The sequence below is a fragment of the Lutra lutra genome, chromosome 8 (genome assembly GCF_902655055.1).
Source record: "Lutra lutra chromosome 8, mLutLut1.2, whole genome shotgun sequence".
Taxonomy (NCBI): domain Eukaryota; kingdom Metazoa; phylum Chordata; class Mammalia; order Carnivora; family Mustelidae; genus Lutra; species Lutra lutra.
Genome location: NC_062285.1, coordinates 35,891,275 through 35,914,712, shown reverse-complemented (window position 1 = coordinate 35,914,712; position 23,438 = coordinate 35,891,275). Strand labels below are relative to the sequence as shown.

At 44.8% G+C, this 23,438-nt stretch overlaps 1 protein-coding gene across 1 annotated transcript; it reads right to left on the bottom strand.

The window, feature by feature from the left end:
• Positions 1 to 897: 897 nt before the first annotated feature.
• TMEM121B (transmembrane protein 121B) lies at positions 898 to 10,474 on the bottom strand. The gene is made up of 2 exons (XM_047742873.1): positions 4,656 to 10,474; positions 898 to 4,156 (listed from the first exon to the last, which is right to left on the bottom strand). The coding sequence occupies exon 2, from the start codon at positions 3,497 to 3,499 to the stop codon at positions 1,739 to 1,741; it is 1,761 nt and encodes a 586-aa protein (XP_047598829.1). The 5' UTR covers positions 3,500 to 4,156; positions 4,656 to 10,474; the 3' UTR covers positions 898 to 1,738.
• Positions 10,475 to 23,438: the final 12,964 nt, after the last annotated feature.

The window sequence follows — 23,438 nt, the reverse complement described above, 5'->3', positions numbered from 1 at the left end:
CCACTGTGACAGTAGGGGAGGCTCAGAAGGACTCTGGTCAAGACATCAGTCCCTCTGTGTCTCTGTCAACAAACCCCCAAGAAGTTGGGAGAAAAGAGCTCCAAGTAAAACACTGAGACTCAGAAAGCAAAAGCAATGTGCCATCAAAGCGAGTGAGGGACAGTCAAAACTACAATCATGACTTCTGGTCCTTTGCCCAGGGTGTATTACACCACACAAAGCATACGAGGGGGTGGGGGAGGGGAAACAAAAATTCTTACAGTTTTGCCCCCACCCCATCCTATTCTGGGGTGGAGGACAGTGAGTATTTCCTGGCCTTGCTGCCAACAGTCCTCCTACACTCTTACCTCCCCGAAAAATACTTATCCACCCTCAAAAATTCCAAGAGAGATGTCCCACATCGAGACCATAAGTGGGCAACCGCTGGGTGTCCCTTGTCATTAATCTCAACAAGAATGCCAGAGAGGAAGGCAGGGCAGGGGGAGGATTTACCCAAACTTCCTCTGCAGACTGCCTTCTCCTTAGAAATTCTCTTTACCAGAGCAGAGGACAAAGGTCATCACCACCTTTTCTGAACCACACCAGCCTTCCCAGAGGAAGGACAGATGTGGAATTGGATTTCCTTGAGCCAATGGCAGCCCCAGCTTCACATCATTTCAGGAACCCCACCAAGGCTGTTGTTCTAAGCCAAGATTTGACCCAGTTAGCAACAAACATCGGGAAGGATAAGAGTTCTGGGTGCAGAGGGAGAGAGAGTGGGAGGGCAAGCCAATGGCTGATACTCCACAGACCCTGTAATAAGACTGGCACCAAACCCCAGCTGGATCCAGTGGCCATGTTAAATGCAACTTCTGAGTATTTTGCCTTTATTTTTTTGCAAGCAGCATCAGTGCATGATGCAACAAAAGTTGAAAGCACAGAGGTAGAAATGCTCACTCACCCAAGAAAGGGTGCAGTTTTGTCCTTAGGGTATGGACCCTCTCCTCCCACAAGCTGAGAAGAGAGGAGTAGAATTGAGGAAGATCCTGGGTGAGCGTCTCCCTTGGAGGAGAGCAACTGGGCAGCTCCCAGGAGCCCAGCTCTTTCTGGGAATTCACGGCCACAAATTCAGGTAGGAATGAGGAGGGTGGTCGTATGTGTGGTGGGAAGGACAGGGCCTCCCCAGATCTCCTACTGATTGCAAGGGGCCACAGTGTGGAAACAAGAAAACTATACTATACACACAGACAAACACAGACTTGGCATCTACCATCTGGAAAAAAATCCAATAGACACATCAGGGGAACAGTGGATTCTGGATCAGTTTCAAGGCGTGGGACAATGATCACCAACCACAGCCTATAAGAATCTGGCACTTCCAAGCCAGGGGGAAGGCTTCAGGCCCAGCACCCCTGTCTGGGCACGCCCTTTTCACCATTCTCCCCGACAATGGACAAGAATTAGGATGGCTGTGGGAAAAGCAAGAAGCAGAGGTATCTGGCCCCTGGAGGCTAGATTAGGATAGGGCATGGAGAAGGGGAAATAGAATAGTAGATGGACCTTCCTCCTTCACCATTAGCTGCTGGTCTCCCTCCAAGCAGTCTTGACCCAAGGGGTGCAGAAGGACACACTGGCCCTTAGCCCTATTAACAGTTCCGTCTTCCAAATAGACCCTGATCAAATCTGGGTGAAAGACGATCAAAGGACAAGGGACTGGGGTCTCTCAACCCCAAAGCAAGCCCCTCTCCCTTATCCCTCCTCAATTCTGGGAGGCCACGGCCAGGGTATTGACATAGCCATGGGCACCCCCCTCGTTCTCCGAGATGCAGTGGCCCAGCTGGGAGGCTCCCTGAGGTGGTGGTGGTGGCGGTGGCGGTGGCGGGGCGGAGGGCGGAGCGCCGTAGCCCCCTCTCCCCCGAGTCGGGGAGGCCCGACTCCCCCGGTCCCAACAGCCCTCTAGGGCTTCCAGGCCACGGCAGCCAAGGAAGAAGAGGTTCTTGAGCATGAAGATGGAGAGGGGCTGCTGGTAGCTCACCACCAGGAGGCAGCGCAGCGCCAGCAAGGGCACGTCCACCAGGCAACCGCCCAGCAGGCGCAGAAGGCGGCTACAGCTGCCCGGCCCGGAAGCCTGGCCCCAGGATGAGGCTGCCGCTGCGGCGTTGAGCTCATAGAGCCAGAGCACCGGCGAGGAGAGGGTGAGGAAGTAGACGGCGATGAGCAGGTAGCGCAGGTGCGCGGGTAGCGGCACGCGGCCTTCCAGCATCAGCTCCACCAAGGTGAAGCTGTCGAGCAGGTCCAGACACGTGCCCAGGAAGCAACCGGCGGCTCGGTGCTGCTGGGGCTGCAGAAGCAGGGGTCCCGCCGAGCCAGGGGGGGCGCCCGCCTCGCTGATGGCCCGCACCAGGCTGTAGAGCAGGGGCACGGACAGCGCCATGGTGAGGCGGAAGCCCGTGGTGCCGAAAGGCGCGCGCAGCTCGATGAGGTCCAGGATGGACGTGCCCAGGATTAGCACCACCTTGGGCGTAAAGGCGATGGAGTAGATGAGCCAGGCCAGGTAGGCGAAGGCGAACTCGCCCGCGGCCCCGGCAGCGCCCGGGCCTGCTCCCGGGCCACCTGCGCCCCCGCGGGCGCCGCGCGCCTTGGCCCCGGCGGCAGCCCCGGCGGAGGCGGCCGAAGCGGCGGGTAGATGTAGAGGCGGCGCGGCGTGGTGGTGGTGCTGGTGGTGGTTGTGCGCGCCGCTGGCCGCGCCGCCCCGACGGCCCCGGCTGTTCTTGGCGAAGAAAATAGCCCAGCCCACCACCACCACCAGGTCGGTGGCGATCCAGGAGCACCAGTACAGGTCGGTGACGGCGATGAGGTACAGGTCCAGCAGACCTCCCTGTGCCAGCAGCAGCACCACGGACAGCGCCTGGTAGCCCCAGCGGCACCCCGGGCTGGGGGCGCAGCCTCGGCGCCGACCCCTGCGACCCGAGCGGGCCGGGCGGCCACAGCAGCAACAACACGAACAGCAGGAGGTGCCGCTGCCGGTCCCCGTGCCGCCCGCGCCCCCGGCCGAGCGGCTCCCGGGGCCCCCGACGGCCCCCGCCGCAGCGCCCCCGCCGAAGTCCGCGGCTGTCATGCTGCAGGAGGAGGTGGGCGTGGAGGTGGAGGAGGAGGTGGCGGCCGAGGAGGAGAAGGCGGCGGGCGCGGGGTCGGCGGCTGGGGCGCCCCCCTGAGCTGGGGGTCCCGGGAGGCCGGCTGGCACCAGCGGCTTGCTGATGCTGATGCTCTCGTCGTCGTCCTCTCTCTCGGCGCCGGTGCTGCTACTGGGGGAGCCGCCGCCGCCGCCGCCCCCGCCGCGTCTGCCGCCGCCTCCCCCCCGGCTGGTGCTGGTGCTGGTGCTGCTGTCGCCCGAGCCTCTCCGGCCGCGGGAGGAACCCCCCCGGAGGAAGAGGGGCTGCAGCCGGGCAGCGGCGGGGGGCGGTGGGAAGGAGCCGGACGAGGACGAGACCGAGCGGGGGTTGCCGAGCGCTGGGTGCATTGTCCTCCGAGGGGCTCCGGGGGACTGCCCTGCTGCTCCCTCCCCGCCAACCCCGGGCTGGCTAGGCGGCCGAGGGGAGCCGGGGCCAGCCGCCGCCTCCTCCCCAGCGGCTGGTACTCGTACCCGGGTCGGGCAGCAGCGAGATCCGGACTGGAGCCACCGGACTGGGCGAGCCAAGCCCCGGGTGGCTGGGAGCGGGGTAAGCGAGGAGCTGAAACCACCGCGGTGACGACGGGCGCGGCGGGGGCGGGGAGCTAGCCTAGTCGGAGAGAAAGGGGAGGCTGGCGGCGGGGAAACCAGGACTGGATTCAAGGGGGAGAGGAGGAAGAGAGACCAGAGAAGGAGAAAGCCTGGCTCGCTGGATTAGCAGGAACAAAAAGGGGAAGGGGTTGCTGAGGCGCGAGAGTTGGGGTGGGGAGCCCTGTGGGGGGCCTAGAGGATGAGAGGGGAGGAGGGAGAAACGCGGGAGCGGGGCGGTGGTGGCACTGGGAGGACCTAACCGGAGCAGACGATTCCTAGGGAAGTCGTTCAGGGATCCCACCAGCCGAACAGCTGAAGCGTTAGTAACCGGATGGCCTTGGTATCCGTGTAGATCAGGCCTCTGAGCACCAGGCCCAGGCGACAGGTTCCGGCCTCTGCGTCTGGTCAGCACAACTTCTGCGGACAGTAGGGACAGCTGGGACCTCTACACCGGGGCCAGCGCCCTTTCACCTGGGCAGCCTGCCTCTCCTTCAGGCACTTGAAAACTAATGGAGGAATCCGGCCATGCTGACTAAAAGGACCAGGAACAGCAGCCCAGACATGAATTTCTGCATATTCCTGTGTCCTGCCCTGGGTTCAGTGATGGACCCTCAGGGAGGTCCCATTTTCCAGTGACTGGAGTGGTTCTTTGAATATAACCGCTTGGGAAGAGAGCGCAGGTAAAAGAATTATTCATGTGACCCCAGCCAAGTGGGGCTTTGGGTATTCTCAGAGGTCTTTAAAGTGAGAATTAGAAATGATAAAGATGTATCTAGCAGAGAGGAAGAAAAGGGGACCTGTAGAGCTACAGGTACTGTGGTAAAAACAAAGGCTCGGAGAGGGTGCTGGTGAATATTTAGATCTGCCACTGTGGCCTGGCCCAGCAGCTATGAGCTTCGAGCACACTCTGACTCACCTCCTGGGATCTATTCCATGACTGGGGCTGGAGACCCATCAGCAATTCAGGAAAGCAGCAGGCACAGTCTCGGCTTCAGAGGTTTAGGGGAGAAAACAATAACTAGAGCATTTGGAACACGCGCGCGCACGCACATGCACACAAATCTGAGGCTCATGTAAAACACAAATATCCCAGCCACATCAGAGCAAGGCAGGAAGCTTGTCTGCCCCGTCCTCCTTCTCCGCATACTTCAGCCTGCAAATTCCCTGCCTTAGCTTCATTGCTCTTAAAGCTTGTGCTGCTGGGGCTAGCACCACACAGTGCCAGAGAAAAGGATGCGGTAGCACCCTGGGGGCTGCTTGCCCACCCCTCGCACCGAAATCTGCCTCCTGAAGAAGGGTCAGTTTGGGTCAAATCTGCTTTTTCCAGTCTCTTGGAGGTCCATCTCTACAACTAATCCATGGTAGATAGGGGACTTAGAGCCCCCAACCTGCACCATTTCCCCTTGCCTCTGGGACACATAAGCTTTAAGAAGTTCTGTGCCCAGTCATGCCAGACAGGAGATACTAGGTGGTAAGAACGTGAGCTCTGGGGTCAGTGGTCTCAGCTCAGCTTGTGTGATTTTGAACTGGTCATTTCCCCTCTCTGGCCTCATATTATCCAACTGTAAAAAGGGCCAATATCTATCCCAATAGGCTGTTATTAAAAGAGGTCATGAGTTCAAAGGGTTTAGCCTAGTGCCTGGCACAGAGTATGTACCCAACTAAAGGCAGCTGGTGTTATCATAATTCCACTTAGCTCTTATCTTAACCTCCCAGGGAACATTTCCTCATGGCACAAGCCACTAATGATGTTTTCTGGACTGGACTCTTTCCTGAGGCCACATTCAGAGCTCTGTTCCCCACAGCTCTGCAGTTCAGTAAGTACCAGGGAGCAAAGCTGCTCTCATTAGGACAGTGCTTCTTGGAGCTGGTCTTCACAGACTTCACAATGTGAGAGCTTCGGCTCTGGCAACAGGTGCAAGGCTCACCCACAGGGGGCAAGGTGGGGAATAAACAGCGGGTACAGCCCACACTCCTGTGTGAACATCACAGCAGGTCCAGCAGATGTCAGGGCTGAGACAGTCCAGGTTAAAAAGCAGATTGGGGAGCTGCCAACTGCTAATGGGAGTGATTCTAGCCAGTCTCCCAGCTTTCCCCAGGGAAAACACCAGCCAACAACTAACCTGAAAGCTGACCCAAGACTTCTGCTCAAGTTAATGAAGCAGTTGAAGGAGGAAAAGCAGCTGATGAAGGCAAAGAACTGGGCTCCTGAGAGAACACTGACAGATCTGTCCCCACTCCCCATATCTCCTAGCTCCCCTGACCCGCTCATCCCCTCCTGCTCTCACCTGGTAGGCCCAGCCCCTCCTCCCACAGTTGCCTCCAGGACAGGGATCTTCCTGGGTAATTTGAATAGTTAACAGCCCTTTGAAACTATCTTTTGTATTTCTGGGGAATATACTGTCCATCAGTTAGGCTAACTGTATGATATCAGTTAGTCCAGTTTTTTCCAATTTAAGGCCCTGAATAAAAGACCACATATAATAAGGATGAGAAATCAGAGTACATAAAAGAATAATTTGGTGGTCTGGGTATTGGAGGGATTGTTTTTTTCTAATCTTCTGTGTATACACACACACACACACACACAGCCTTTGCTTCGGGAAGGAAAGAGCTTGACAAAGATGGGACAAGGAGAAGAAAGAAGCCAAAAAGGCTTTCTCATATATAGAGTGAGAGCAAATATCCCATAAGGATATAGAAAAGGAAAGACACAGTCACCAAGTACCTCATAAGCACTGAGGGTTTAGCTAGATATCTTACACACAATACCTAGAAACTGAGACACAGAGAGGTTAAGCAACTTACTCCACATCACACAGCTAGTTAAGGGCAGAGTTAAGGTTAGATCTAGACTTCTCTCTCAGCCCAGCGCTCTCACCACCCACCACTCTCCAGGATGGCAGCAGCTCATAGGCATCTTGGGGGACAGGGACAAACTAAGCAGGTTTCAATCCAAAAAATATTTCCCTAAGAACCTGCTAAACACTGGACACTGGGTAAGGTTCCTTTGGAGTTCTAATATTCTTGCCCTCCTGGAATGGAAAGGCCAAGGGCTCACTGCCTTCCAGGAGCAGCAGGGGATGGACTAGGAGTAAGGGAACAATATCCCCAGCCAGCTCAGCAGCTTAGGAAAGCTTAGTGAGGCAAGGCCAGCCCTTCCGCGTACTGAACCAAGGCCCTACTCTTTCCTGATCCATTCTCTGCTCACTATCACTGCCTTCTCTCACCTTCACAGCAAAAATAAAGAACAGGTCCAAAGAGAGCTGTGAGAGGGGTGTATGGAGCCCTACAAGTGCTCAGTGAAAAGACACAAGCAACTGTGTTCTCAACTACACAGTCACCATACTGACTCTCAGAAAATGAAAGGGAAGCTGGCAGGGAACTGGGACTAAAGTAGGATGGAGTCTGTGAACCTTGGGCTTAGGAACTTGAAGCCTCAAAACGACTTCTAGAGCTCTCTAAAGATAGACAATACTACCACTGCCCCAATTCAGGCCTCCTCTAACACCTGGAGCAAGCCTGTGCCTTGAGCTGCCCCACGGATGTCTCACAGAGACGCCACTACCTTCTTGGATAAAGAAGTCCTAGCATCAGCACCTCCATGTGTCAGTCCCTGGGCTAGGTGTTGGGGTTCCAGAAACTAAAACAAAGCAAGTCTTTTCCTAGGCATCCACCCTAGGTGGAAAACGCAGTGAAGTGACCGAATGCTAGACAAGGTCCAGAAGAGGTACAAATAGGAGTCAGTAAAGCCTTAGAGAGGTTATGTGCAAGCTGCTGTAAAAGGTGGGGAGATGATGGTTGGCAGATGGGGGGGATGGGGATGGGCTGGGAGAGCATTCCGGGTAGAAGGAGCAAGATGAACAAAGTACCTACAGTATTAAATAGGAGGACACATTTAAGGAATTGCAAGTATTTGACACTGCTTGAATATAAAGTGCAAGAAGGAACAAGAAAAGGTAAGGCTGAGGGAGGAGGCGGTCAGGTTACAGCGGACCTCAGATGCCATACTGAGCTTGGGCTGCATTCTGAGAGAATGGAGAACTCTTAAAAGCAGAAATGTAGCAAGAACAGATTTGCATTTTAGAAAAGTTGTTTTGCAGTAAAGATGATGGATTGGAGGGAAGAGAAAATGAAAGCAGAAACTATGTTCCACTTCTGGCAATACTGTGAACTAAATAATATAAAACCGCTCCAGCTCACAAAAAAAAAAACACAAGATAAAATCGAATATCTTTTAAATGCCCAGTTAAAAGAGTAAGATAAATTCTTGGAGCCATAAATAACGAGCGAACTGAAAACCAGAATGATAAGTGAAGTAAATGATGCTGTGAGTGCCTTCACATATGTAGTCTGTCTCAAAAGGGAATGTTGTCTAAGATGGTAGGGACAAGCCATAAATAGCAATCTAATTTAAATTTACTTAAATTAATAGAAATAAATTGAAACTTCAAATTCAATTTCTCTGTTTCACTAGCAACATTTCATAACTGCTCAAAAGCCCCATGTGACTAGTGGCTACCATATGGGACACCAGATATAAAACAACTCCATCACTGTGGCAAGTTCTATTGGACCACACAGATGGGAACTTGGATTTAATAGCCAAACAGAGACAGGAAACCTGGCATTCAACCCAAATGAGGCAAGAAGGCAGAGCTGACCTTCCTACATAAAACCAGAACCCTCAATGAAAGGATGGACTAGAAAAACAAATCTACCACTCAAACAGGGAGACTGCATGGAAATAAATGAGCATGGTCCTAGGCTGGAAGTGATATAAAAATCTTTACTGGAAATTCATTACCATGGGTTTATACCACGTATAGATTTGGAATTTTAATGATCTCATGCTGAAAACTTAACATTAATATTAGTTGTAGGCTGACAATAACCATGGATACCTACCAAAAGCAAATATAAAACAGTTCTGAAGGGCCACACCTTCAACCCAGGCCTTAAAAAAAAGTCCCACAGATAAAAACCCAGTAAAAGTGAGCTTACAGTCCCAAATTAAAAAACACATAAGGAAGTACCCATTATGAATGAAAGCCAGCAGATTAATATACAGCAAGATCAGACCCTCCCAACCCCACCACCAAGAACTTCAAATGATGAAGGCTATACTACCAATAGGTTTACAATGATTAAAAACATAAAAAAGGAATATAATGTTACAAAAGAGAATGGTATAGAAAAAGAAAAGAATAAGGCAGGGAAAAGTATATCCAAGAATGGCAGTGTATAGATCTCCATGAATTTTCTCCCCAGTGAAACAACCATAAAATCAACCATTTAAAATTTCTGAAAATCATCTTAGGGCACCCAGTAAATGGAAAAATGTTTATTCAAGAAAGCATACTAAATCACTTTAAGAATAGCAAGAGTCTGTGGCATTTAAGCCACAACCTGCTCCCTTCCCTCCCCCAGCTGAGTGTGAGAGAAACTCTACTTCAGAAGAAGAAGAAAGGGGCCCTCATCTCCCAGTCTAGGATAATAGTTTCTCCCTAAAGGATTTCTAATCCCACTCCCAACACCCACTCCCACCCCTGCTTCCTGTGTGGAAATTCTGTTCCAGAAAAGCACAGCTGAGAGGTTTGAGATTCCCTACTTCCACCCAGTCCCTTCTTGTAGAGTGAAAGTTCTAATCTAGATGTGGCAGGCCAAAAATACTGGGCCAAATCACCCTGTCCCACTCACTTGTACCCTAGGAGTTCCAGGCAGGGAGAGGCAAGCTGAGAAGACAAGTGGCTATTACCACCTCCTCTCATCCCCTTCCAATTCATAGAAAAGGTGTTTCACTCCAAGAGAAGTATGTTGCTAAGCAGCAGCACAAAGGCTCTGCCTTAGATGTAGAAACAAAAAAACTCTAGCTCAACCTAAAGACACTGACTTTATTTGGAACAGAGTGTGGGGAAACTCAAGTCTAAGGGCACTGTTGAAGACAATGGAGATCTTAGTGGTGAGTAATGTAGAGGAGGCTGATAGTTCCATGATGGAATAAGTGAAACAGTAAACCAGCTAAAACTTTAACAGAGAGAACCAGGGAAGGAGCTAAAAAGAGCCCACCTGCCAACAGAGTAAGCCTCAAAAAGTGATCTCAAGTACTATCCCTGCAAAGGCACCCTACTCTGATGGATCAGATGTGGAGCAATTAATGCCCCATGACATTGTCAAAAATAACAGGACAATCCGCTGTCAGTTAGTGAAGATTAACAGATGGGTGTGATACCAATAGAAGCTGACCAGCCAGAAGCATAACTGGGAGATCAGGGTAAAAGACCGTCAATGAGAACCCAGCTAAAACAAGAGGGAAGGGAGACTGGGTACATGTCTAAGGCTATTGAAGAGACATCAGAGGCTTCCCACTACAAGGAAAATACACTTCAACCAAATTTGTTCAGCCACGGACATCTATGACATCCATGATGTCCATGACAAAAAGTCCTGAGGTGGGGGTGAGAGATCATAGTCAGTTTCCCAAATTGTTACATTATCTTAAATGTCCTGTTGTAAAACATTATGAAACAGAGGAAAGTGTAACTCATACAAAGGGAAAGAAAGCCAGACAACAGAAACTGCCACTGAGGGGCCCAGACATTGGATTTAGGAACCAAATGCTTCAAAGCAGCTACTATAAATTGTTCAAAGAACCAAAGGAAACCATGCTTAAAGAATTATAGGAAAGTATGATGACAATGTCTCATCAAATAGAGAATCTGAAGAGATAGAAGAAAATAATAATATAATAAATAATATAATTATAATAATATGATTATATAATATTATATATAATATATATAATATAATATAATAATATAATGTAATATAATAATAATAATACAAAATGGAAACTTCGGAGTTGAAAAGTTCAATAACTAAAATGAAAATATTCATTAGAGGAATTCATTCAACAGTTCATTTGAGCTGGCAGGAAGAAAGATTCAGCAAATTAAAAGATACATTAATGGAGATTAAACACTCTGAAAAACAGAGAGAAAAAAGAATGAAGAAAAAAAAATGAGCATAACCTCAGAGAGATATGAGACACCATTAATCATATCAACATACACATACTGAGAGTACCTAAAGGAGAGGAGAGAAAGAAAAAAAAGCAGAAAAAATATTAAAAGAAATAATTTCTTGAAACCCTCCCAAATTTGATGAAAACTATTAATCCACACATCCAAGAAGTTCAACAAACTCCAAGTAGGATAAGCACAGAGATCCAGATACATCATAGTCAAAACGTTAAAAGCAAAAGACAAAAAGAAATCTTGAAAATCAGCAAGGAAAAAACTATGTCATATACAAGGAAATCCCAGTAAGATTACAGTTAACTTCTCATCAGAAAGAGTAAAGGGGTGCCTGGCTGGCTCAATCGGTGGAGCATGCAATTCCTAATCTCAGGGTCCTGATTTCAAGCCCCACCATAGGGCATGGAGCCTACAGGAAGGAGAGAAGGAAGGGAGGGAGGGAGGGATAAAAAAGAAAGAAAAGAAAAGAAAGAGTAAAGGCCAGTAGCAGTCGGATGACATAAGCAAAGTGCTGAAAGAAAAAAGTGAAACAGCGGTGCTGGGGGTAGCTCAATCCACTAAGCAGGAGACCCCTGGTTTTGGCTCAAGTCGTGATCTCATGGTTCATGGGATCAAGCCCCACATTGGGCTCCACACTCAGCAGGGAGTCTGCTTGAAATTCTCTTTCTCCCTCTTGCTTCACCCCTCCCCCTACTCACATGCTCTCTCTCTCTCAAATAAATCTTTAAAAAAAGAAAAAGTGAAGCAAGATTCTTATATCCAGCAAAACTATCTTTCAGAAATGAAGATGAAATAAAGACATTTCTAGTCAAACAAAATTTCTAGACAAACAAATTACTAAGTAAAAATCTGAGAAACCTATTGCTAGCACAGCTACTTTATTTTTAAAATGTTATACTGAAGGACATTCTTCAGACTGAAAACAATAATTTAAATCCACACACAAAAGAAACAGAGTGCCAGTAAAGGTCATTATGTAGATAATTATAAAAAGTAATGTAATTGTGTACTTCTATTCCTTTCTCCTAAATTATGTATAAAGCAATTGAAATAGAGGTTCTAATGTAGGTAATTATAAAAGATAATACAATTGTACATTTCTTCTTTCTTCCAACTCCTTTAAAAAGCAATTGCATCTTTTTATCAAATGGTACTGGAACAACTGGACAGCCACATGCAAAAAAAGAAAAAAAAATCTTATACCCTTCACAAAATTAACTCAAAATGGATCAGAGACCTAAATGTAAGACACATAAAACTTCTAGAAGATAACATAGGAGAAACTCTAGATGACCCTGGATTTGGTATTGACGTTTTAGATATAAACACCAAAGTCATGATCCATGAAAGAAAGAATTAAAAAGATGGACTTCATTAAAATTAAAAATTTCTGCTCTGCAAAAGACACCATTGAGAGAATGAAAACACAAGCCACAGACTAGGAGAAAATATTTGTAAAAGACATATTTGATAAAGGCCTATTATCCAGTGGCACCTGGGTGGCTCAGCCTTTAAGTGTCTGCCTTCAGCTCAGCTCATGATCCCAGGGTCCTGGGTTCCCTGCTCAGTGGAAAGCCTGCTTCTACCTCTCCCACTCCCCCTACTTGTGTTCCCTCTCTTGCTGTGTCTTTGTCAAATAAATAAATAAAATCTTTTTTTAAAGGACTATTATCTAAAATACACCCAGAACTTTTAAAATTCAACAATAAGAAGACTAACAACCCAATTAAAAAATGGGCCAAAGACCTTAACAGACATCTCGCCAAAGAAGATAAACAAAGGGCAAATTAAGCACATGGAAAGATGCTAAACATTATATATCATCAGGGAAATGCAAATTAAAACAACAATGAGATACCACTACACATCTATTAGAATGGCCAAAATCCAGAACACTGACAAGTGCTAATGAGAATGTGGAGAAACATGAACTCTCATTCAATGCTGGTAGAAATGCAAAATGAAACAGCCACTCTGGAACACACTTTGTTATTTCTAACTAAATATACTCTTACCATATGTATGATCCAGCAATTGTACTCCTTGGTATTTACCAAAGGAATTAAAACATATCCACACAAAAACCTGCACATGGGTGTTTATAGCAGTTTTATTCTTGACTACCAAAACTTAAAAGGAACCAAGATGCCCTTTGATATGTGAATAAACCATACAAACATGAAATATTATTCAGTGCTAAGAAGAAATGAGCTATTGAGCCATGGAAGGGGGCAATTGGGTGGCTCAGTTGGTTGAGCATCCGACTCTTGGTTTCAGCTCAGGTCATGATTTCAGGGTTGTGAGATGGAACCCTGCATGGGGCTGGGCACTCACTACAGAGCTGCTTAAGACAATCTCTCCCTCTCCCTTTGCCCCTCCCCCAGCTCACACATGCAGGCTCTCCCTCTTTCTCTCAAATAAATAAAACCTTTAAAAAAAAAAAAAGACATGGAGGAAGCCCCAATGCATACTACTAAGTAAAAAACAAACAAAAGAAAAAAAAAAAAAACAGACAACCTCAAAAGCCTACATACTGTATGATTCCAACTTTATGACATTCTGGAAAGGCAGAACTATTGAGAATACAAAAAGATCAGTGTTTGCCATGGGTTAGGAGCAAGGGAGGGATAGGTGGAACACAGGGGGATTTTCAGGGCAGTGAAAATACTCTGCATATAACTATAATGATGGATACACATCATTATACATTTGTCCAAACCTACAGAATATATACCACCAAGAGTGAACCTTAAGGAAACTGTGGCCTTTGGTTGATTATGATGGGTCAATAGAGGTTCATCCTATCCTTGTTAAAAAATGTGCCACTCCACAAAAATGAACTATTGGACTTCATCAAGATCAATAGCTTTTGCACAGCAAAGAAAACAGTCAACAAAACCAAAAGACAACTGACAGAGTGGGAGAAGATATTCACAAATGACATATCAGATAAAGGGCTAGTATCCAAAATCCATAAAGAACTTATGAAACTCAATACCCAAAGAACAAATAATCCAATCAAGAAATGGGCAGAAGTGGGGACGCCTGGGTGGCTCAGTTGGTTAAGCCGCTGCCTTCAGCTCAGGTCATAATCCCAGTATCCTGGGATCAAGTCCCACATTGGGCTCCTTGCTCAGCAGGAAGTCCACTTCTCCCTCTGCCTCTGCTTGTCTCTCTGCCTGCTTGTGCTCTTTCTTTCTCTGACAAATAAATAAAAATTAAAAAAAAAAAAAGAAAAGGGCAGAAGTGAACAGATATTTCTGCAAAGAAGACATCCAGATGGCCCACAGACACACGGAAAAGTGCTCAACATCGCTCAGCATCAAGGAAATACAAATCAAAACTACAGTGAGATACCAACTCACACCAGTCAGAATGGCTAAAATTAACAAGTCAGGAAATAACAGACGTTGGCGAGGATTTGGAGAAAGGGGAACCCTCCTACACTGTTGGTGGGAACGCAAGTTGGTGCAGCCACACTGGAAAACAATATAGTGGTTCCTCAAAAAGGTGGAAATAGAGCTACCCTAAGACCCAGCAATCACTACTGGGTATTTACCCTAAAGATACAAATGTAGTGATCCAAAGGGGCATGTGCACCCAAATGTTTATAGCAGCAATGTCCACAATAGCCAAACTATGGAAAGAATCTAGATGTCCATCAACAGATGAATGGATAAAGATGTGGTATATGTATACAATGGAATACTATGCAGCCATCAAAGGAAATGAAATCTTGCCATTTCCAACAACGTGGATGGAACTAGAGGGTATTATGCTGAGCGAAATAAGTCAATCAGAGAAAGACAATTATCATATGATCTCTCTGATATGAGGAATTTGAGAGGTAGAGTGGGGGGTTGTGGGGGGTAGGGAAGGAAAAAATGAAACCAGATGGGATTGGGAGGGAGACAAACCATAAGAGACTCTTAATCTCAGGAAACAAATTGAGGTTTGCTGGGCCCAGTGGTAGGGAGAGGGTGGTTGGGTTATGGACATTGGAGAGGGTATGTGATATGGTGAGTGCTGTGAAATGTGGAAGCCTGACAATTCACAGACCTGTACCCCTGGGGCAAATAATATATGTTAAATATATATATGCCAATCTAGTAAGTGATGATGATGATGGGGGGAGGCTATGTATTTGTGCAGACATATAGTATATGGAATATCTCTGTACTATTATCTCAATTTTGAGAACCTAAAACTGCTATTAAAATTGTCTTTTAGGGCACTGGGTCGCTCATTTGATTGGGCAACTGCCCTCGACTCAGGTCATGATCCCAGTGTCCTGGTATTGAGTCCCACATTGGGCTCCTTGCTCAATGGGAAGTCTGCTTCCTCCTCTGCCCATCTCCCTTCTCATACTCTCTCACTCACTCACTCTCTCTCTTTCTCAAGTAAATAAAAACTTTTTAAAAATTAAAAAATTAAATTGTCTTTTAAAAAATGCAATTGCAGGGGCACCTGGCTGGCTCAATTGGTAGAACATCGATCTCATAGTTGTGAATTCAAACACCAACTTGGGCATAGAGATTACTTTAAAAACACAACTGCATATAATTATAATTGTATTGTTGGGCCTTTAATACATAAAAATACAATATATTTGACAGTAACAACACAAAGGAGGTGGGTGGGAGCAAAGCTGTATTAAAGGATCAAACATCAGATGGTAAACTGAATTCTCAGAAATGAAGAGTACCAGAAATAACAAACTTTATAAATACATACTTTCTCTCCCCTTTACTCTTTCTTTAGAAGACATAAATTAGGGGTGCCTGGGTGACTCAGTTGGTCAAATGTTAGACTCTTAATTTCAGCTCAGGTTACAACCCCAGAGTCCTGGGATTGAGCCCTGGGTCAGGCTCTGCACTGAGTGTGGAGCCTGCTTGAGATTCTCTCTCTCCTTCTCCCTCTACCCCCTCCCCCCCCCACACACTTGCACTCAATAAATAAATAAATGAATAAATAAGACATAAAATTATATAACATCATAATTATAACAAAGTATTGTTAGGTTTAGAACATATGTAGATAGAACATGTATAACAGTAATAGCACTAAAAAGGGAAGGGACTAAAAAGACATAGTAGTTTCTATATCTCACTGGAATTAAATTAGTATAAATCTGAAGTAGATTCTCATAAGCTAAGATGGTATAAGCCTTAGAGCAATCACTAAAAAAATAAAAAGTTAATTTAAAATTAAAGGAGTTAGGGGCGCCGGGGTGGCTCAGTGTGTTAAACCTCTGCCTTCGGCTCAGGTCATGATCTCAGAGTCCCGGGATCAAGCCCCATATTGTGCTCTCTGCTCAGCGGGAAGCCTGCTTCCCCCTCCCTTTCTGCCTGCCTCTCTGCCTACTTGTGATCTGTATCAAATAAATAAATAAATAAATTTTTAAAAAATTTAAAAAGTAAATAAAATTAAAGGAGTTAAATGTTACACAAGAAAAAAAAATCACTTAATACAAAAAAGATTTCTTTAAAAATTAGTACCTCAGGGGCACCTGGGTGACTCAGTGGGTTAAAGCCTCTGCCTTTGGCTCAGGTCATGATCCCAGGGTCCTAGGATCAAGCCAGCATCGGGCTATCTGCTCAGCAGGAAACCTGCTTCCCTTCCTCTCTCTGCCTACTTGTGATCTCTGTCTGTCAAATAAATAAATAAAATCTTTTAAAAAATAAATAAATAAAAATAAAAATTAGTACCTCAGATTTCAAATATATAGTCCCTGAAAATAATTTAATAGATGAATTAAGAAAAAAAATTAGACACAACTGAAGAGTTAGTAAATTTAGTAATACATCTGAAGAAATTCTCTAGAATGCAGTACAGAGAGCTAGAGAGTGGAATACATAAAAGAGAAATCCAAAACATGGTGGATGAGTTGTGAAGATCCAAAATATACCTAAAGAAGTTTCAGAAGGAGAAACTAGGAACAATGGGAGAAAGACAATAAAGAAATTTAAGCTGAAAATTTTCCAAAATTGGTGAAAGAACTTCTCCAGCCCAGAGATTTAGAAATTGCAATGGATCCTAAACAGGATGAATAAAAATAAACATGCTCCTAGATGCTTTGAAGTGAAACTACAAAACATCTAAACAACGAAAAGATCTTAAGAGAAAGCAGGCAGTAGGGGAGCCTGGATGTCTCAGTCATTAAGCATCTGCCTTCGTCTCAGGTCATGATCCCAAGGTCCTGGGATCAAGCCCTGCATTGGGCTTCCTGCTTGGCAGGAAGCCTGCTTCTCCCTCTCCCACCCGCCTGCTTGTGTTCCCTCTCTCACATTCTCTCTCTCTGTCAAATAAGTAAAATAAAATCTTTAAAAGGAAAAAAAGAAAGGGGCACCTGGATGGCTCAGTGGGTTAAGCCTCTGCCTTTGGCTTGGGTCATGATCTCGGGATCCTGGGATCGAGCCCCGCATCAAGCTCTCTACTCAGCGGGGAGCCTGCTTCCCCCTCTCTCTGCCTGCCTCTCTGCCTACTTGTGATGTGTGTGTGTGTGTGTGTGTGTGTGTGTGTGTCAAATAAATAAATAAAATCTTAAAAAAAAAATTAAAAAAGGAAAGGAAGGAAGAAACCAGACAGTAAAACAACTTACTTTCAAAGAACAAGTTAGATTGACAGCAGACTTTTCATCAGAAATAAGAGAAACCAAAATGCAACTATGATTTAAAAAAATACAGCTTAGAGGCACCTGGGTGGCTCAGTCCATTTGGTTTGAAATATATGTTCTGGGTGTCTTGGTTTCAGCTCAGGTCATGGTCTCTGAGTCATGGGGTCAAACTCTGCAATTGGTAGGGAGTATGCTTGAGATTTTCTCCCACTGCCCCTCTGCCCACTCATGCTCGCTTGCTCTGAATAAATAAATCCTTAAAAAATACAGGAATCTATCCTCAGCTTCAAATCCTAACTCCACCACTTAGAATCTGGGTGACCTTTGGTAAAGTACTTAATCTCTGTCATCAGTTTTCTCATCTATAAAATGGAGACAATAATAGTACTTACTTCACAGAGTTGTTATGAGGGGTAAAAAAAATAATGTATAATTAATATATTGAAAGCACTTAGAAAATTTGCTGCTACAAAAGAACCAAGTTTCAGAAAGATATCATAATTCTGAACTTGTATGTGCCAAATAACATAGCCTCAAAATGTATAAAGTAAAAATGGATAATTATGAGACATTGATAAATATTTTACTATAGTGGGGGATATAAATACATCTCTTAGTAATGGGTAGATCAAATAGTTGAAACACTGGTAAAGAAATATAGTTTTAACTGCATCATTAACAACCTTGATATAATGGCTGAATATAGAACTGTATATCCTCCAAATTAGATTACTACACATTGTTTACAAATCTATGTGCAGCATTACAAAACCTGACCATGTACAGACTCTATTCCTTGGCCTCAAAACAATTAGATTAGAACACAGTAACAGAAAGATAACCAACCAACCACTCCCCACACATTTGGAATATTTTATTGTTTTTTTAAACAGTTATTTAGGAGCTTTTGGTTTTTTAGAAAGATTTTATTTATTTATTTGAGAGAGAGCACAAACAGTGGGGAGAGGCAGGAGAGGGAGAAGCAGACTCCCTGCTGAGCAGAGAGCCCAACACAGAGCTTGATCCCAGAACCCAGAGATCAAGACCTGAGCCAAAGGCAGACCCTTCACTGAGCCTCCCAACACACCCATTTGGAATATTTTTAAACATACTTCCCAATAACTCATGTAAAAACTGGAAAACATTTAGAACTAAATGATTGTGAAAATACTGTCAAAATGAATGTGATACAGCCAAAGCAAGACTTAGAGCAAAATTTATAGCCTTAAATGTTTGTTACAAAAGCAGGAAGACTAAAAATTAGTAGGCTAAGCACCCAAATAAGTGGGAGAAAGAGCAACTGCAATGAAAACATAAAGAAAATATTAAAGAACAGAAATCATTAAAATTGACATTTACATACACAAATACCTGTCAAAGTTTATTAAGGAAAAGGGGAGAAAGTATAAATAAAAAATAAAAGGAGATCTAAGTATAGAAACAACAGAGTTTTGTTTTAATTTTATTTATTTGACAGAGAGAGAGATCACAAGTAAGCAGAGAAGCAGGCAAGGGGGGGGGGGGAAGCTGACTCCCTGCTAGCAGAGAGCCCCATGTGGGGCTCGATCCCAGGACCCTGAGACCATGACCTGAGCTGAAGGCAGAGGCTTTACCCACTGGCCACACAGGCACTCCAAAACAACAGAGACTTTTAATAAGAATATTATGAAAAATGTTATACCAATGTATTTGAGGATTTAGAGAAATATGATAAATGCCCTAGAAAAATGTGACCTTCCTAAACTGCCAGAGATAGCAAAATTTGAATATATATTTAATTCTTAAAGTGAATCAGTAATTAAAAGCACCCCCCAAAAAATTTATCAGGCCCAGGTAATTATCTGTGTGTCCACCAATATTCAAGAAACTGATAATCCAGGGGCGCCTGGATTATTTCCCATCTTCCTTGTAGTTGCATTGGAACCATGTGCCTGGATATGGACAGAAGTGATGTGTACCACTCCCCGGTCTGGTCATAAATTGCTTCATAGTCATCCACTCTCTCTCTCTCCAACAGAGACCTTGGAAATCATATGTTGAAGACAACAGCATCACAAAATGGAAGGTGCCAGGATCCCTGAATCACTACTTGGAGGGGAAAGGCCAAGACTAGCCACCTAGCCCACATCAGACTATGAAATGAGCAATAAACATTCATAAGATTTTATTTTTAAGTAATCTCTACATCCAACATGAGGCTCCAACTCACAACCCTGAGCTTAAGAGTCACATGCTACCAACTGAGCCAACCAGGAACCCCAACATTTATTTAGCTAAGTCACATTATCATATATTTTCATATTTTTCATATATGTATTTCTTTCTTTTTTTAGAAACCGTAAGTGGAAATCATGAGTGATGGGTCATTGTAGACATGGCTTATGCAAGAAAGAAGATCCAAATTCGGTGGAAGACCCATATCAAATATATGGCATTAACTATATGAAAAGATTTATAAATAAATGTGCATTTATGTATTTGAGTTAAAATCTTTAAGGATATGTAAATATCACTTTTTACAATTGCTGACTTTGCATTTAACGGACCAACATAGGTTTCATCTGATTTTACTATGTTTAGAGTTCTAGCTTGACTAAAAATAATCTTTGACCTCTGTAGCTCTTAACATCCAATGTATGCTTCTGGATATCTTTACCATGATGTACTGCAGCTGTTAAAATGAATGTTAGTTCCTGTATTCTAAGTATCTTGAAAGCCATAGTTCTTTCTGCAACTTTTAGTAGAGTTTCCAGTCTAGGGGGAAAAGCAAACATTAAATAAGTAATTTGAATGCGATTATTGAGTTACCTGAGCAAGTAGTTTGTGATGCTGTACAATCACACACCAATGAGACACAGTACAATTTAAAGGTTAAAATTTATCCTGCTTTTTAAAAAAATGGAGGTATAATTTACATTACAACATTATATATTTTTTAAAATTGAAGTATAACTTGGGCACCTGGCTGGCTCAGTTGGTGGAGTATAACAACTCTTGATCTCATGCTTGTTATGTTCAAGCCCCACACAGCTGTAGAGATTACTTAAAAATAATCAATCTTGGGACACCTGGGTGGCTCAGTTGTTAAGCATGCGCCTTCGGCTCAGGTCATGATCCCAGGTCCCTGGATCAAGCCACATTAGGCTCTGCTCAGCAAGAAGCCTGCTTCTCCCTCTCCCACTCCCCCTGCTTGTGTTCCCTTTCTCGCTGTGTCTCTGTCAAATAAATAAATAAAACCTTTATAAATAAATATTTTATTTTAATTGAGGTACAATTTACATATAACATATTAGCTTCTGGTGTACAACATAATGATTTGATATTTGTATATATTACAAAATGATCACCACAGTAAGTCTAGTTAACATCCATCTCCACAGTTAAAATTTTTTCTTGCAAAGAACTTAATTTCAAGTACTCTCAGCAACTTTCAAATATGTAATATTTTTTTTTTAAGATTTATTTATTTTGGGGGCGCCTGGGTGGCTCAGTGGGTTAGGCCTCTGCTTTCGGCTCAGGTCATGATCTCAGGGTCCTGGGATCTCTGCTTGGCAAGGAGCCTGCTTCCTCCTCTCTCTCTCTGCCTGCCTCTCTGCCTACTTATGATCTCTGTCAAATAAATAAGTAAAATCTTTAAAAAAAAAAAAAAAGATTTATTTTGACAGAGAGCATAAGCAGGAGGGAGAGAGGGAGAATGAGAAAATTCCAAGCAGACTCCTCGCTGAGCCCAATGTGGGATTCCATCTCACAACCCTGAGATCATGACCCAAGCTGAAACCAAGAGTTGGCTGCCCAACCAATGTGTCACCTAGGTGCCCTTTTAATATGGTATTATTAAGTCACTACGTTGCATATTACATCCCCACAATTAATTTTATAATTGGAAGCTTATACCTTTTGGCCCCCTTCACCCATTTTGTCTACCCTCACCCCCAACCTCTGACAACCACCAATCTCTTCTCTATATTGTAAGCCCAGTGGTGGGGTTTTGCTTTTTTGTTGTTGTTTAGATTCCACATGTAAGTGAGATCAGAGAGTATTTACCTTTCTGAAGTAAGTGAACTTACTTCACTTAGCATAATGCCATCGAGGCCATCCAGGTTACTGTAAATGCAAGATTTCCTTCTCTTTATAGCTGAATATTCCATTGTGTATATGTAAATGTATATATTATGTGTGTGTATGTATATATTATGTGTGTGTATATATACATACACATTTTATCGATTCATCCATTGATAGACACTTATCACATATATGTTTCTGCAATGCTACTCTGTGCCATTGGTTTGTATCCCTCTGCCAACAGAACACTCTTAATAAGTTTATAAAAATGTTTGAAACTGGAGAGGGGCCAAGTCATGTCAAGACAGTGAGCTCCTTCAAGACCAGGGCTGTTTCTCACTTCTTATTCTTGGGCTTAGTAGGTAGGTGCTCAACAATCATTTTCTAAGTAAATAAATGAAGCCAAAAGAGGAAGTTAGAAAGACCAAAAGAAAAAGCAGGCAAGGGACATGCCCCTCCCCTCTCCAGAGAGGTCCCAGAAATGCTAAGGCTGATCTGGTAGGAGTGTAAGCCAGAATTCTCGAATCAGAGTGGGAGGAGGTGGAGAGAGTTTCAAGCTAGACCCCTCTTCTAAACCTCCCAAAAAATAGAAAATGACAGAAGGCTTTTGGAACCAAGAGCTAGAGGAGCCTGGAAGCAAAAGCTAAAGCTGTCAGCTTCCCAGCAGTTCACACCCTGAGACAATCCTCCCACCTCCAACCCCCGAAGCTGCCAAAAGCCCCAGGCAGAGAAACAGGCGTCCCAAGATGGCCCCAGCCTCAGCAGCACCATGCAGCACTGGGGGAGTGACAGTGATTTGGGGGGAAAACACTATTATAGCTGAGATATTTTAAAATTCCACCCTCAAGGCAGCTTCCGGTTGCTATGGCAACTCTAGCTCTGCTGGGAGTCCTGATTACCAACTTGCTAGAAGCACCTGCCTCTGGCAGCCTAGAGGTGTCCTCAAGAGGCCGGGAGCTGCTGCCACCAAGGGGAACGCCAAGGAAGTGCCGCTATGTTCTGGCTCCAGGGTAATGACTGAAGGGACCCAAGGTAATTAATTCTCTGTTCAGTGTGAACACCCCATGCTATAGATTTGTCCCATGTTAATAATTTTAATAAAAATATGGGCCTACTTGTTGTTCAGTTTGACTTACAGTCTTTTTTGTTTTGTGTTCACTTGGCTCCATCAAAACACAAAAAGGTGGGGCGCCTGGGTGGCTCAGTGGGTTGGGCCGCTGCCTTCGGCTCGGGTCATGATCTCAGGGTCCTGGGACTGAGCCCCGCGTCGGGCTCTCTGCTCAGCAGGGAGCCTGCTTCCCTCTCTCTCTCTCTGCCTGCCTCTCTGTCTACTTGTGATCTCTCTCTGTCAAATAAATAAATAAATTTAAAAAAAAAACACAAAAAGGTAACATTTTCATTTACCTTGGGACTGAGCAAATGAAACAGTTGGTTGTCAGTTTTGGTTCCATAGTTTGGACAAAGCCCCTAAGGGACAAGACTAGCCCTGGAGCTGAGTGGGTGGCCCTGCCTTCCAACACAGCTTTGCATAAATACCATTGCAGACACTTGCTCTTTGGCACCCAGTCTGGAATGGCTGGTGGTATCCTTAGGAAACCCAAACAAGTAAGAGAGGGAGACAGCCACAGCGCCAGAATGACAGGAAGCCAAAGGGAAGAGCCAGAGGCAGATAGACGCAGAGATGCTGCCATTCTGTCATTTCAACATGGAGCGAAGGAATCTTGACTCTGGCAAGATTCCTCCCCACATAGTCATACTTGGCTTTATTATCCAACTCATTTCTGTACTCACCTGTCATTTCATTTGGTAAGCTTGACCTATTTGGTCCAACAAGAGCTCACACGGGCTGTACGCATGACAGCAGCAGCTCCAGTATACAAAGCAATGCTTGGAGAAGGGCAGTGGGCTGGCTAAGGGTGTGGAGAGTCTAGTGCGTATCTCAGAGAAAACACTGGGCTCTGTCAGGAGACTGAACTGCAAG